This window comes from Spea bombifrons, chromosome 1, assembly GCF_027358695.1.
Source record: "Spea bombifrons isolate aSpeBom1 chromosome 1, aSpeBom1.2.pri, whole genome shotgun sequence".
NCBI classification, from domain to species: domain Eukaryota; kingdom Metazoa; phylum Chordata; class Amphibia; order Anura; family Pelobatidae; genus Spea; species Spea bombifrons.
In genome coordinates, this window is record NC_071087.1 from 73001975 (window position 1) to 73014313 (window position 12339).

General features: G+C 42.4%; 1 protein-coding gene across 1 annotated transcript in view; it reads left to right on the forward strand.

Annotated features, from left to right (window-relative positions):
- LOC128496705 (FYN-binding protein 1-like) overlaps nucleotides 1-7769 on the forward strand; it is a 216209-nt gene extending 208440 nt beyond the window's left edge. The window contains exon 15 of the mRNA XM_053466500.1: nucleotides 7643-7769. Coding sequence (XP_053322475.1) covers nucleotides 7643-7769 — 127 coding nt within the window. The remainder of the gene's footprint in view (nucleotides 1-7642) is intronic.
- Nucleotides 7770-12339: the final 4570 nt, after the last annotated feature.

Here is a 12339-nt window from a genome sequence, read left to right on the forward strand (position 1 = left end):
CGTAGATCAAGCCAAGGTCAGGAACCAGAACGGGTAGTCACACGAGCCAAGGTCAGGAGTCCAGAAATCCACGTAATCCAAAATCAGGCAGGAATCAGCACCAGAATGGGAGTCAAGCAGGCTGGGTCATACACAAGAATCAAACACTGGAAGCACGCACTAACGGGTCCAGAACCACGAAAGGGCAACCAGCAACTGTACTAGCTGGTTAATATAGTCACAGCCTGCAGGAAGAGGAGGGGTTAACTAGGACACAAAAGTTGTAGGTGGGTGAGGCCTAACAAACAGAGAGCCATGAGGAGGAAAGCCAGTATAGGTAGGCCGAAACCCCGAAACTAGCAAGAAAAGGCTCAGCGATAAAAGAATAAAGTCCCATTCAACGACATTTAATAACACTAGAAATCAAGATCTAAACATAAATCTCTATGCCGATGATATACTAATTTCTATAACTAACCCACAGGCTTCCCTAATTCATCTTTTGGAGGAATTTAAAGCATATAGTCTTGTTTCAAATTATAAAATGAATACAAATAAAACTATATTTCTGGAGGTTAATCTGGATAGTAGAGTTATTGAACAGATTAAAAGAAATTTTGATTTTGTTTGGGTTAGGTCAGATTTTGTCTATCTTGGTATTTACCGTATTTGCTCGATTATAAGACGACCCTGATTGTAAGACGACCCCCCCCAAATCTGAATATTAATTTAGGAAAAAAGAAAAAGCCTGAATATAAGACGACCCTATAGGAAAAAAGTTTTACCAGTAAATGTTAATTCATCTAAACTATTTTTTTTTAATAAAAGCTATGATTGAGAAAAATATTTTCATTTTATTTCATTCTATTTTCCAACCTGCCCCCCAGTTATGCACATCTGCCCCAGAAATGCCTTATACCCCCTATATGCCACTGTGCCTCATGATATGCCTTTTAACCCTCTAAATGCCACTGTGCCCCATGATATGCCTTTTAACCCTTTATGCCACTGTGCCCCATGATATGCCTTTTGACCACCTATGTGCCACTCTGCCTCCAGAAATGCCTTATACCCCTATATGCCACTCTGGCATTTAGAGGGTTAAAAGGCATATTATAGGGAAGAGTGGCATATAGGGAGGTTTAAGGCATTCAGGAGGCAGAGTGGCGTATAGAGGGTTAAAAAGGCATTTCTGGCGGCAGAGTGGCATTAAGAGCACTCTGCCTCCAGAAATGCCTTATGCCCCCCATTTAACACCGGTGCAGGGAACTCTGATCTCTGACAGCCGGGGAAGGTCTGCGCGATGGACGCAGGCAACCCCCGCTGCTAGCCACACCTCCTTCCTGCTGCAGCAGAAGTTGTTTACGCGAATCGCATAGACATCTACACGCTGCCCCAGCTACACCCGCATCTGCGGGGGATCTGGATCTTAGTCGTCTCATAGTCAGACCTTTTTGAGGTCTGATTATAAGACGACCCCGATTATAAGACGAGGGGTATTTTTCAGAGCATTTGCTCTGAAAAAACCTCGTCTTATAATTGAGCAAATACGGTATATAACAAAATCTATGACTACAATATTAGAGACTAATTTTATTTGGCTCTTGAAATTAACATCTGGCTAAAAGAATGGAGAATTAAGGAATTCTCTTGGTGGGGTCGAATTAACGTTTTAAATTTGTATATAGTTCCGAAGTGGTCATATTTGTTTTCAATGCTTCCGATAAGTGTGCCTGATCCCTGGTTAAGAATGGCCCAGGCGGGCTTTGAGTGTTTCATTTGGAAGGCAAAGAAACCCAGATTGAAGTCTACTGTTATGGCTCGAAAACCTAAATGTGGTGGCCTGGGCCTTCCCATCCTTAAAAACATATTTTTTGCAAACATACTACTACATATTTATAGATTGCAATTAGAGGAATCACTCAATGAAGGATGGAATGCAATTGAGTCGGAGATGTGTTGTACTAATGATCTGGCTGCTATTTTATGGTATCCTCTAACTTCAGAACATATTTCAAATATAAGAAGCTCCAATATGATACTGGGGCAGATAATCCCGATATGGGAAGTTATTAAGAAAATCTTAAATCTTCATAAAGGGATTCCGGGTTTCTCTAAACTCAAGTCAGTAGAATATTTTATTCCAAATATAAATTTTGATGATTGGAGAACCAGAGGTATAGAGTCCTTAGATCAGCTTATGACTAACCCAGGACCTAAATCTTTTCCTCAGAATTTGATCTGACCAGTTTTGATATATTCAGGTATTAGAGAATTAAAAACTTTTTACTAATTTAATAAAATCTAACCAGGAGACTCTTTTACGTACCCAAAAATTTTTTACGGGTAACTCCGTTGATAGAGTGCTATCTAAAAGTTTGGATTTAATTCGTTTTTTTTTTTTTTGCTACGGTAGCAAATATACCTCCGGCTATTACTATTTGGGGAAAAATAACTAAATATCAAGATTGATCTTGATAATTGGTACAAATCAGTTTGATGTTACGGTAACTATTCACTGGTTGTCATTGGCAGAAACTCAATTTAAAATTCTGAACAGATGGTATCTGGTCCCTACAAGGCTACATAAGATGTACACCAATCCATATATGGTGGAATTGTCCGGGTGTTACTTTTACTCATCTGCAAAAACGAATGAAAAAAACCTGCTAAATAGATTCTATTATTTGTCCCGAGTTTAGAAATACCCAATGGTTTTATGTTTTTTTTGCTTTTTTCTGGACATTATGGGCAATAAGTACCAGTAGCATTTTGCTATTTCAAAACCATTTTTCTCCAAAGCTGGTTATTCTGCCCCATGTGCTATTTCGGGTACTTTTGAAGCCAGCCAATGCAATTTACCCCATCAAACCATATATTTTTGAAAACTAGACACCCCAAGGTATTTCAAATGCTGGTATTTCAACCCGTTCCATGCACTAGTTCTACCACCAGCATTTGTCAAACTTTATGGTAGTAATTTTTTTTTTTTTTTTTTTACACACATTGTACTTCAGGTATGAGTTTACCGCTCCTGGTATATGTCACTGCCAAACACCCAAATATGTGTTAATCTCCTAGTTTGTTGGGTTATTTGGGTAAAATGCCACCTTTGTGAGGTGTGTATTTTTTTGCCATTGAGACATCTGGTCAGTCTGTGCCCATGTCTCATATTTGGGGCAGCTTGGAAGCAGGCCAATTCAATTTACCCCATCAAATCATACATTTTTAAAAAACTAGGCACCCTATGGGCATTTAGAATGCCAATATTTTAACTCTTTCCATGCAGGAATTTTTGTGAAGATATAGCGTGAGTTGTAGGACTTGCTCATAAAAAAGTTATATATATAACTGTATATAAAGTGTACTTTTTTGGTGACAGTGGGGAATTTTTATTATTTATTTATTTATTTATTTTTACTGATTAGTGAGCTGGGCCCCATTGACCTTGCATGGTTAAATGCAGTACCTGAGAGTTCTCAAGAGAGTCTGGATTCATTTTTCAGTTGGTGACGCCATCTTGTGAGTGGCGGCAATGTCATTTACATGATGGCGCTTGTGGTTGCTATTTTGTGAGCAATCACAAGGCGATCGGGGTAGAGGGGTTGTGTTGCTACATGCCTCGATATAGAGGCATGTCAGCAACACCGTTTATGCTTAGGAAGCAATTGCCAATCGCTTCCTAAGCTGTTTTAGCCGGCTGATGCCGAGAACTTTGATGATCGATGCGGCAGCAGCCATTTTTTTGTAAGGAGGGCTTTCCTCCCCGGATCCACGGTCAGCCTCACTTGTGAGGCTTCCGTGGATGCTGCAAAGCCGCCGATCACAGCCTGTTAGAATATTCTTTGTCTTGAATATCTAAACTTCTCCAGTCACCAAACCGCAACCAAGACCACAGCTTTTATGTCTTATTAAGCAGATTTATTCGATAACAAATTATCAATACATACAGTACAGATGCTGGAACAAATGGTGATAAAAGGTACTGTAGGCTCAATATTCTTTGAGATGAAGATGAGAGCGTAGAAAGAGACCTTGCCCTTATAATCATGCCTATTTATACCTTTTTACATTTGCTTAGGGTATACGTTAAGGAATCGTATTGGAGCAGTCATATGATACACCAGCATTCCACAGAAGACCCTCTAAGCTACGTCACATAATTGATACCATATGTTCCTAGCACTCAAGTTGCATTAAGGCCTAAGATGTGCAGAACAAAATAAAAAGTATAAAAATGATTTCTTACACAGTCCATACATGTACAGGCTTTGTCGTTAAGGGGTTGAAGGGCAGTGGCGACTCTAGAAACAATATATAGGGGGGGCACACAAGATACCACAGTCAAACTGGGAGGGCATTCATAATTTCCAAAAGTAATGTGCTATGGAATTATACTTTTGTTATTGGGCTAAAATAATACTTGATCATTCAACATGGGAAGCCTGAAGCCACAATTGAGTGCGACTAATCCTTGAAATAAATGTTATAACACAATAAATAACTTTTCCACTAAATGATTTCAGGGCCTTGAACGTTTTGTCCCCTGAAGTCACTACAACTTCAGGAGGGCATTTTATCTCTGGATAAATATAAATTAAATAATTCCTACTGTAAGTTAAGTGCCAGGAAACAGATGACCAAACACACAGGCTCTGTCACACTGACACCCAGACACACACACCAGGACAGGCTCTGCCACACCAACAACCAAACACACACACACACACACCAGGACAGGCTCTGCCACACAGACACCCACACACATCTGGACAGGCTCTGCCACACCCACATCCAAACACTCACACACCAGGATAGGCTCTGACACACTGACACCCAAACACACACCCTAAGACAGGCTCTGCCACACTGACAACCGAACAAACACACACCAGGACAGACTCTGCCACACCAACACCTATACACACACACACCGAGGACAGGCTCTGCTACACTGATAACCAAAAACACACAAACAGCAGGACACAATCTAGGATGGATTTTTCACACTGCATTGTCGTTTATACCCCCCTTAGTGTTTTTGCCCCTTGTGTATTGATGCCCCTGCTGCCCATATATATTAATATTAGCCCCAGTTGCAGATAGCAGGTACAGATCAACACATTAACACACAAACCAAGCTTTGCATGTATAGATCAACTGAAATTCACTTGTGATCTCAGCACTGAAGGTATATATCAAATAAACAGAATCAGACATACAAATCCTGTATTTTTAGGTATACAATAGTATATGAAACGTAGCATTGCAGGTATAGATCAAATAAATACATGGAAACAGCATTGCAGGTATTAATCAACTGAATAAGACATGCAAACACTGTATTTGCAGGTATACATAAATAATGTATGGAAATATATAGATATGGATCTACAGAATAACACAAAAACCCAGCTTTGCAGGTATAGATCAATTGGAATTCACATAAAAACACGTCATTAAAAGGTATATTTAAAACCCCTTAAATTACAGGCATAGATCACAGGTTGCACACCCCAAAGCCAGCCCTGGCGTCCACACTGCCCACACAGCAATCACACTCCTATCATACCCAGGCAACCAGTAAATGCTGGTACCTAGGCATGATGGTATCAGCATGTACTGGCTGACTTGGCATGATAGGAGTGTGATTGCTAACAGCAATCAAAGTCCCATCATGCCTAGGTTCCAGCACTTACACATCCAACCAGTAAATGCTGGAACCTAGGCATGATGGGACTGTGATTGCTGTTGGTCATGATAGGAGTGTGATTGCTAAGTCAGCCAGTACATGCTGGTACAGGGTGGCTGTAAGTGATGTGCAGACCCCATACTGCTGGCAGCATCAATACACAAGGGGGGCAGCTAGCTAGGTTTCAGCATGTACTGGCTGACTTGGCATGATAGGAGTGTGATTGCTAACAGCAATCACAGTCCCATCATGCCTAGGTTCCAGCACTTAGACATTCATGCTATCATACACACACTCATTCATTCATACACTCATTCACAGATTAATTCCCTCAATCACGCATACTCATTCAAACACCCTCCCCACCCCATTACCTGCACTGCAGCTCCTCGATGCCGCTCACAGACTTCAGCAGGGGGCGCGGCCTCCCTCTGCGTTCTCTGGTACTGCACAGAGGAAGCAGGACTGGAGCAGAGTCATGTGATGTCACGTGAACTCTGCTAGGTTCCGCTTCATCTATGTAGTACAGAAGACCCTCCCACAGGTAAGTATTAGGGTTCGAGGTGCGGCCCGCGTAAGAACGGTTGCTCTGGCTGCCCTCTCTCTCCTCCGCATTAAAAAAAATAAATAAATAAAAAAGACGGGATTTAAAGGATTTAAAGGGGGGGCAACAGGCAGGGGCGGGCTAGGCCAGGGGGCAGGGGGGCAATTGCCCCCCAGGCCGCCCGAAATCTAATCTAAACGGCCGCTGGGTGCTGATGCCGCCGGCCGGCGCTACTTTAATACTTTTTTTTTAAAATTTAATATGGCAAGCCGGATTGGCTATTAAATAGAAAAATAAATAGTATTAAAGCAGTGCCGGCCAGCGGCATCAGCACCCAGCGGCCGTATGCGATGGCCACCAAGTGATGGGAGCAGCATGAGGGGTGAAAGCTCCGCCCCCTCGCACTCACCTTTCACCCCTCACGCTGCTCCCATCACTACGCGGCCATCAGATTGTTGGAAATCGAATCCAAACAGCCGCTGGGTGCTGATGCTGTCGGCCGGCGCTACTTTAATACTTTATTTATTTTTAATATGGCAAGCTGATCCGGCATATTAAATAAATTAAAAAAAGGATTAAAGTAGCTCCGGCCGGTGGCATCAGCACCCAGCGGCCGTTTAGATTCGATTTCCAACAATCTGATGGCCGCATAGTGATGGGAGCAGCGTGAGTGGTGAAAGGTGAGTGCGAGGGGGCGGAGCCACTTCACTTGACTTGCCCTCCAGGCCTTAGGCTGCCAGCCCTCCACTGGCAACAGGGGGGGGGGCAAGGATTAACCTAGGGGGGCAATTGCCCCCCCTTGCCCACCTGTAGCGACGCCACTGTTGAAGGGTAAAGTACTTCCTGGACTGCGTCCTGACTCCCCACACAGCAATCCCACTGACATAAGCATTTGAGTAAACGTGAAATGCATTAATCTGTTACTTCTCCCATCTGTATAACTGGTACTTTACAAAATTACAAAACTGAGCAACTTACCTTGGTTTGAGGGACTTGGATTTCTTTTTAAAAGTAAAATAGAACTTATGATCCCTAGGTTTGTTTAAAAACAACTTCCTTTGCTTACATTAAAAGCAATGTATGTCTCGCCCATTCTGCAAGAGGAACTTTAGACTAGTACGGACCCTAAGAAAGACAAGTGCTCTTTAAGTTCTGTCAGTAATTATTGTTCTATATTCAATAGAGGCAATGTATTTTGCCTTCGCCAAAAGATACACAAAAGGAGCTTTAAGAAGGAGATAGATAAATATTTCATAGTATATTATTGATACAGCTTCTCAAAATTAGTAGAAAGTCTTACAGATTTGATAATGTACAGCTATTCCTTAATGTTTAAAGAAACCGGCAAAATTGTATTGTATATAAATTTATAAATATTAAAATAAATATTTTAAGTAATTCTCCAATCTGATATTTTTTTCTTGCAGTGAAAAGGAAATCTATGATGATGTTGACATCATAAGTATGTATATGAATAATTTCTACATTCTCACTTTTAAAATGTTGTTTGTCTTTTATTTCACTTACAAGCAATGCATTTTGCAGTGCCTGTGATGGTTAAATCTATGATGGTTTTTGCTGCAGTCCCAGTAGGAAAATAAATGAACCACTAGATTCACTTATTAATCCACCCCACCCTAGTCACTTTTCTTCACTGCTTGGGAGATGAGCTGACAGCACCACAGCCAGGCTGACACTGAGATTCAGCCTGATATCTAACACACTGTGGTGGTCTTAGTCTCAGCTGTTTTTGGTTTACCGTTTACCATTTAAAATACCATCAGCAAGCTTATACTATGCTTGAACCTCCCCCTTGTGCTGTAAATTGCTGATTGGCCAAAGTAGCATAATCACAACCATAATCAATGAGACTGTGCATCCATGTCATACCACAATTGTTTTGTCTAATTCTAGCTATCACTTATTATGTACCCTTCTACACGAGTCCCTTCTCACCTGCTGAAAGAGCAGCAAAAGGGGTTATAATGGTGCCAAACAGACTAATGAATGAATGGATTTCTATGAGAGTCCCTGATAATTTTCAGAGATTCATCCAAGTTTGTGTCTAAACAATGTATCTATGAATAACTGACCTCATCCTGAAAATATATAATGTATTTGCTTGATTATAAGATAACTCCCTTAACTTTGGATCTCAGTGAAAGAAAACACCTGAAAATAAGGCAACTGTGACAGTATACAGTCCCAGTGAGATGTTGTATGTATATTTTGTGCACAGATTATGTGCAGTGTTCCAAAGCCTGTGCTGGAGATATCTGGAGTTAAGTATATCAAGTCCATAGAGATGTGTTTTGCTGGAACACATTATTATTATTATCTTTTATTTATATAGTGCAAACAATTTACGCAGTGCTTAATACAATACATATATTAAAGGGGTATGACAAGACGAGAATTGACAGACTAAGATAAACCGATACATTAGGTGGAGAGAGCCCTGCTCGCAAGCTTACAATCTTGAGGGAATGGGGTGACAAACATAAGACACAGAGAAAGGGTGAGAGTGTGGTGATTGTGTCAGTGACAAGGAAGTTCTAGCAGTTAAGGTGGTATGCTTCTCTGAAGAAGTGAGTTTTGTGATGTTTCTTGAATGTTGGGCGGGAGGGTGAATGCTGAAGGTTCGGTGGAAGTAGATTCCAGAGATACGGGGCAGCCCAAGTGAAATCGTGTAGATGGGAAAAGGAAGAGGAGATAAGTGAGGAGGAGAGCTTTATCCCATGAGAAGATGGTAAGGATCGAGTAGGAGAGTATTTGCTTATGAGGGCAGAAATGTATGGAGGAGCAGTGTTATGGAGGGCCTTATATGTTAGTACCAAGATTCTAAATTTACCGTATTTGCTCGATTATAAGACGACCCCCCAAATCTGAATATTAATTTAGGAAAAAAAGAAAAAGCCTGAATATAAGACGACCCTATAGGAAAAAAGTTTTACCAGTAAATGTTAATTCATCTAAACTATTTTTTTTTTATAAAAGCTATGATTGAGAAAAATATTTTGGTTTTATTTCCTTCTATTTTCCAACCTGCCCCCCAGTTATGCACATCTGCCCCAGAAATGCCTTATACCACCTATATGCCACTGTGCCCCATGATATGCCTTTTAATCCTCTAAATGCCACTGTGCCCCATGATATGCCTTTTAACCCTATATGCCACTGTGCCCCATGATATGCCTTTTGACCCCCTATGTGCCACTCTGCCTCCAGAAATGCCTTATACCCCTATATGCCACTCTGTCATTTAGAGGGTTAAAAGGCATATTATGGGGAAGAGGGCATATAGGGAGGTTTAAGGCATTCAGGAGGCAGAGTGGCATATAGAGGGTTAAAAAGGCATATTATGGGGAAGAGTGGCATTAAGGGGGTTAAAAGGCATTTCACAGAGCACTCTGCCTCCAGAAATGCCTAATGCCCCCCCCATTTAACACTCCCCCGGCCCCCCCCAAAACTTACCGGTGCTTCTGACTTCCCTGTCATGTAGCCGGCACCAGTGCGGGGAACTCTGATCTCTGACAGCCGGGGAAGGTCTGTGCGATGGACGCAGATAACCCCCGCTGCTAGCCACACCTCCTTCCTGCTGCAGCGGAAGTTGTCTACGCGAATTGCGTAGACATCTACACGCTGCCCCAGCTACACACCGGGGACTCAGAATTACCGGTAAGTGGGGCGGGGGGGGGAGACAGGAGGATCCAGGTCCCCTGCAGCTGCGGGGGATCTGGATCTTAGTCGTCTCATAGTCAGACCTATTTGAGGTCTGATTATAAGATGACCCCGATTATAAGACGAGGGGTATTTTTCAGAGCATTTGCTCTGAAAAAAACCTCTTCTTATAATCGAGCAAATACGGTAATTCTAAATAATAGGGAGCCAGTGGAGGGTTTCACAGAGTGAAGAGGTTTCACAGAGCAGAAGAGGAGCGGCATGCAAGGAAGATAAGCCTAGCAGCAGCATGTAGGACAGACTGCAGAGGAGAGAGTCGAGACAGTGGAATGCCAACCAGAAGAGTGTTGCAATAGTCAAGACGGGAAAAAAGTGTATGAACCAGAGTTTTTGTGGATTCTTCAGTGAGGAATGGGCAGATGCGAGAGATATTTTTTAGGTGCAAGCGGCAGAATCTGTCGAAGGACTGAATGTGAGGGATGAAGGAGAGGTTAGGGACAATAATAACCCCAAGGCATCGGGCCTGGTTAATAGGAGAGATAGTCGTGTTGTTAATGTTGATAGAGAATTCAGGTAGTGGAGTGGAGATGGAAGGAGGGTACAGTTAAAGACATGTTTGTTGAGTTTAGTGGTTGACAGTGATAGGAATAGGGACGAATATGTGGGGGACAAAAGTAGCAGAGCAAACAGGCAGGTTTCACATATAAAGGTTTAGTGTTGAGGTACTTGGGTAGCTTTGAAAGGTGGAGAGATGGAGAGGGAAAAGATTTGGAATGGTTTAATGGGGAGTAATGGGTAAAAAAGGCATCCAAAGAGTTGGTGCCCTCTGCTGGCATGTTTAAATAAATCAGGTGATTAACTGTCTATATATTAGGACAACACAGGGGCGGGTGGGAGAAGGATACGGAGGGTATTGCAGGCTTTGAGGGCTGTAATAGAGTGTTAAATACTGTTAAAGTGGACAGAGGCAGTAAGAGGGCAGATATAGGCGATAAAGGGTTAGTAGAGCAGAAAGATAGAAAGTAAAATATATAACACACATAAGTAGTGACAGGCATGACATACATTTTACCAAATAAAAACAGTGAAAAAATGCCATGATTTTAATGGTCCGTAAATCAACTCTATTGGTCACAGCTGCTCTTCATTGGTTGATGCCAGACGAGTCCCCTGCCGGCGACCAATAGAGTTGCTGGTAGAAACCTTTAAAGTACTCCTGACGGCGAAACTCTGCCTGGGCCTGCTCCAGAAGTTAAAGGTCCGTACAAGTGACCTTGGACCTTTAACTCTTGACAGTGAAGGAGTCAGGAGTTTAAGGTCCGTGTGAGCGACTCTATTGGTTGCCGGCAAAGTTATCTGGCAAAGTTATTTTATTATATTTATTTCTTTACCTACATTTGCATACTTACCAAAGTTGACGGGACAGGATGCAAAAAATGGGACTGTCAGGAAATTTGGGACAGTTGGAAGGCATTTGATGAGAATGAGTGTAGACGGCCAAGGCAAATAACAGGAAAGATTCTTGTGAATTGTGTATGTGTGTGATGTTTGGTTGGTTGTGAATCAGAAGGAATAAAAGGAAATGAAATAAAGGAAAATGCAAGACTTGCAAAGAAAAAGTAGATGATTAAAAATGGAAAAGGTGAATGAGTGGGCAATTGGCGACCCACTCACCTGTTTCACCCACAGGGCAAAACGTCCAAAAACTTTCAGTCCTTGACGTTTGGCAGCGGACTTCCAGAGCTGAAACACTAGGCCCTAGTGTAAGGTGGCTACTCCGGCGGAGGTAGCAGGTGTTGCCACACCGCAAACAGATGCAGCCAGGGGGGAGAAACTACCTTTACCATTAGGGACATTTTGGGCCTGACATTTAGCCAGGAAGGGAACTGGCAGGCAAAAGAAATTGGCACAACCACCAGCAACACTGAAAATGAAAAATGTGAATGAGTGGGCAATTGGCGACCCACTCACCTGTTTCACCCCATGCAAAGCGTCTAAACACTATCAGTCCACAGCAAACAGACACAGCCAGGGGGAAGAAACTACCTTTATAACTGGGAAAAATTAACTTTCCAAGCTAAGAGATGGATACCCGAACTTGGGCAGATATAATTTAAGAAAGGCAATCTGGTCCATCCGATGTGGTGCCTGTGTGAGCGCTGTGGACTGGAGTATATTTCCAGTCATAGAAAGCACGTGCTCACTTTGAACAGTGGTTAGCGGGCATGATAGCAGCTGCTGCGCAACCCCTTCTTTTCATCCCAGTAGCTAAGAGGGTCAACATTAGGTATAGAAGGAACTTCACAGAGGTAAAGTTTGACCATTTCAGCAGCACTACTCTCTTTTCTGCTGCTAGCTCTGTCAGTGGGGCCGACTATACTCCCAAGTGCCTCTTCCCAAAACGCAGCTGCTCTACTCTGTGTTGTGCTGCTTGCGGCACTGC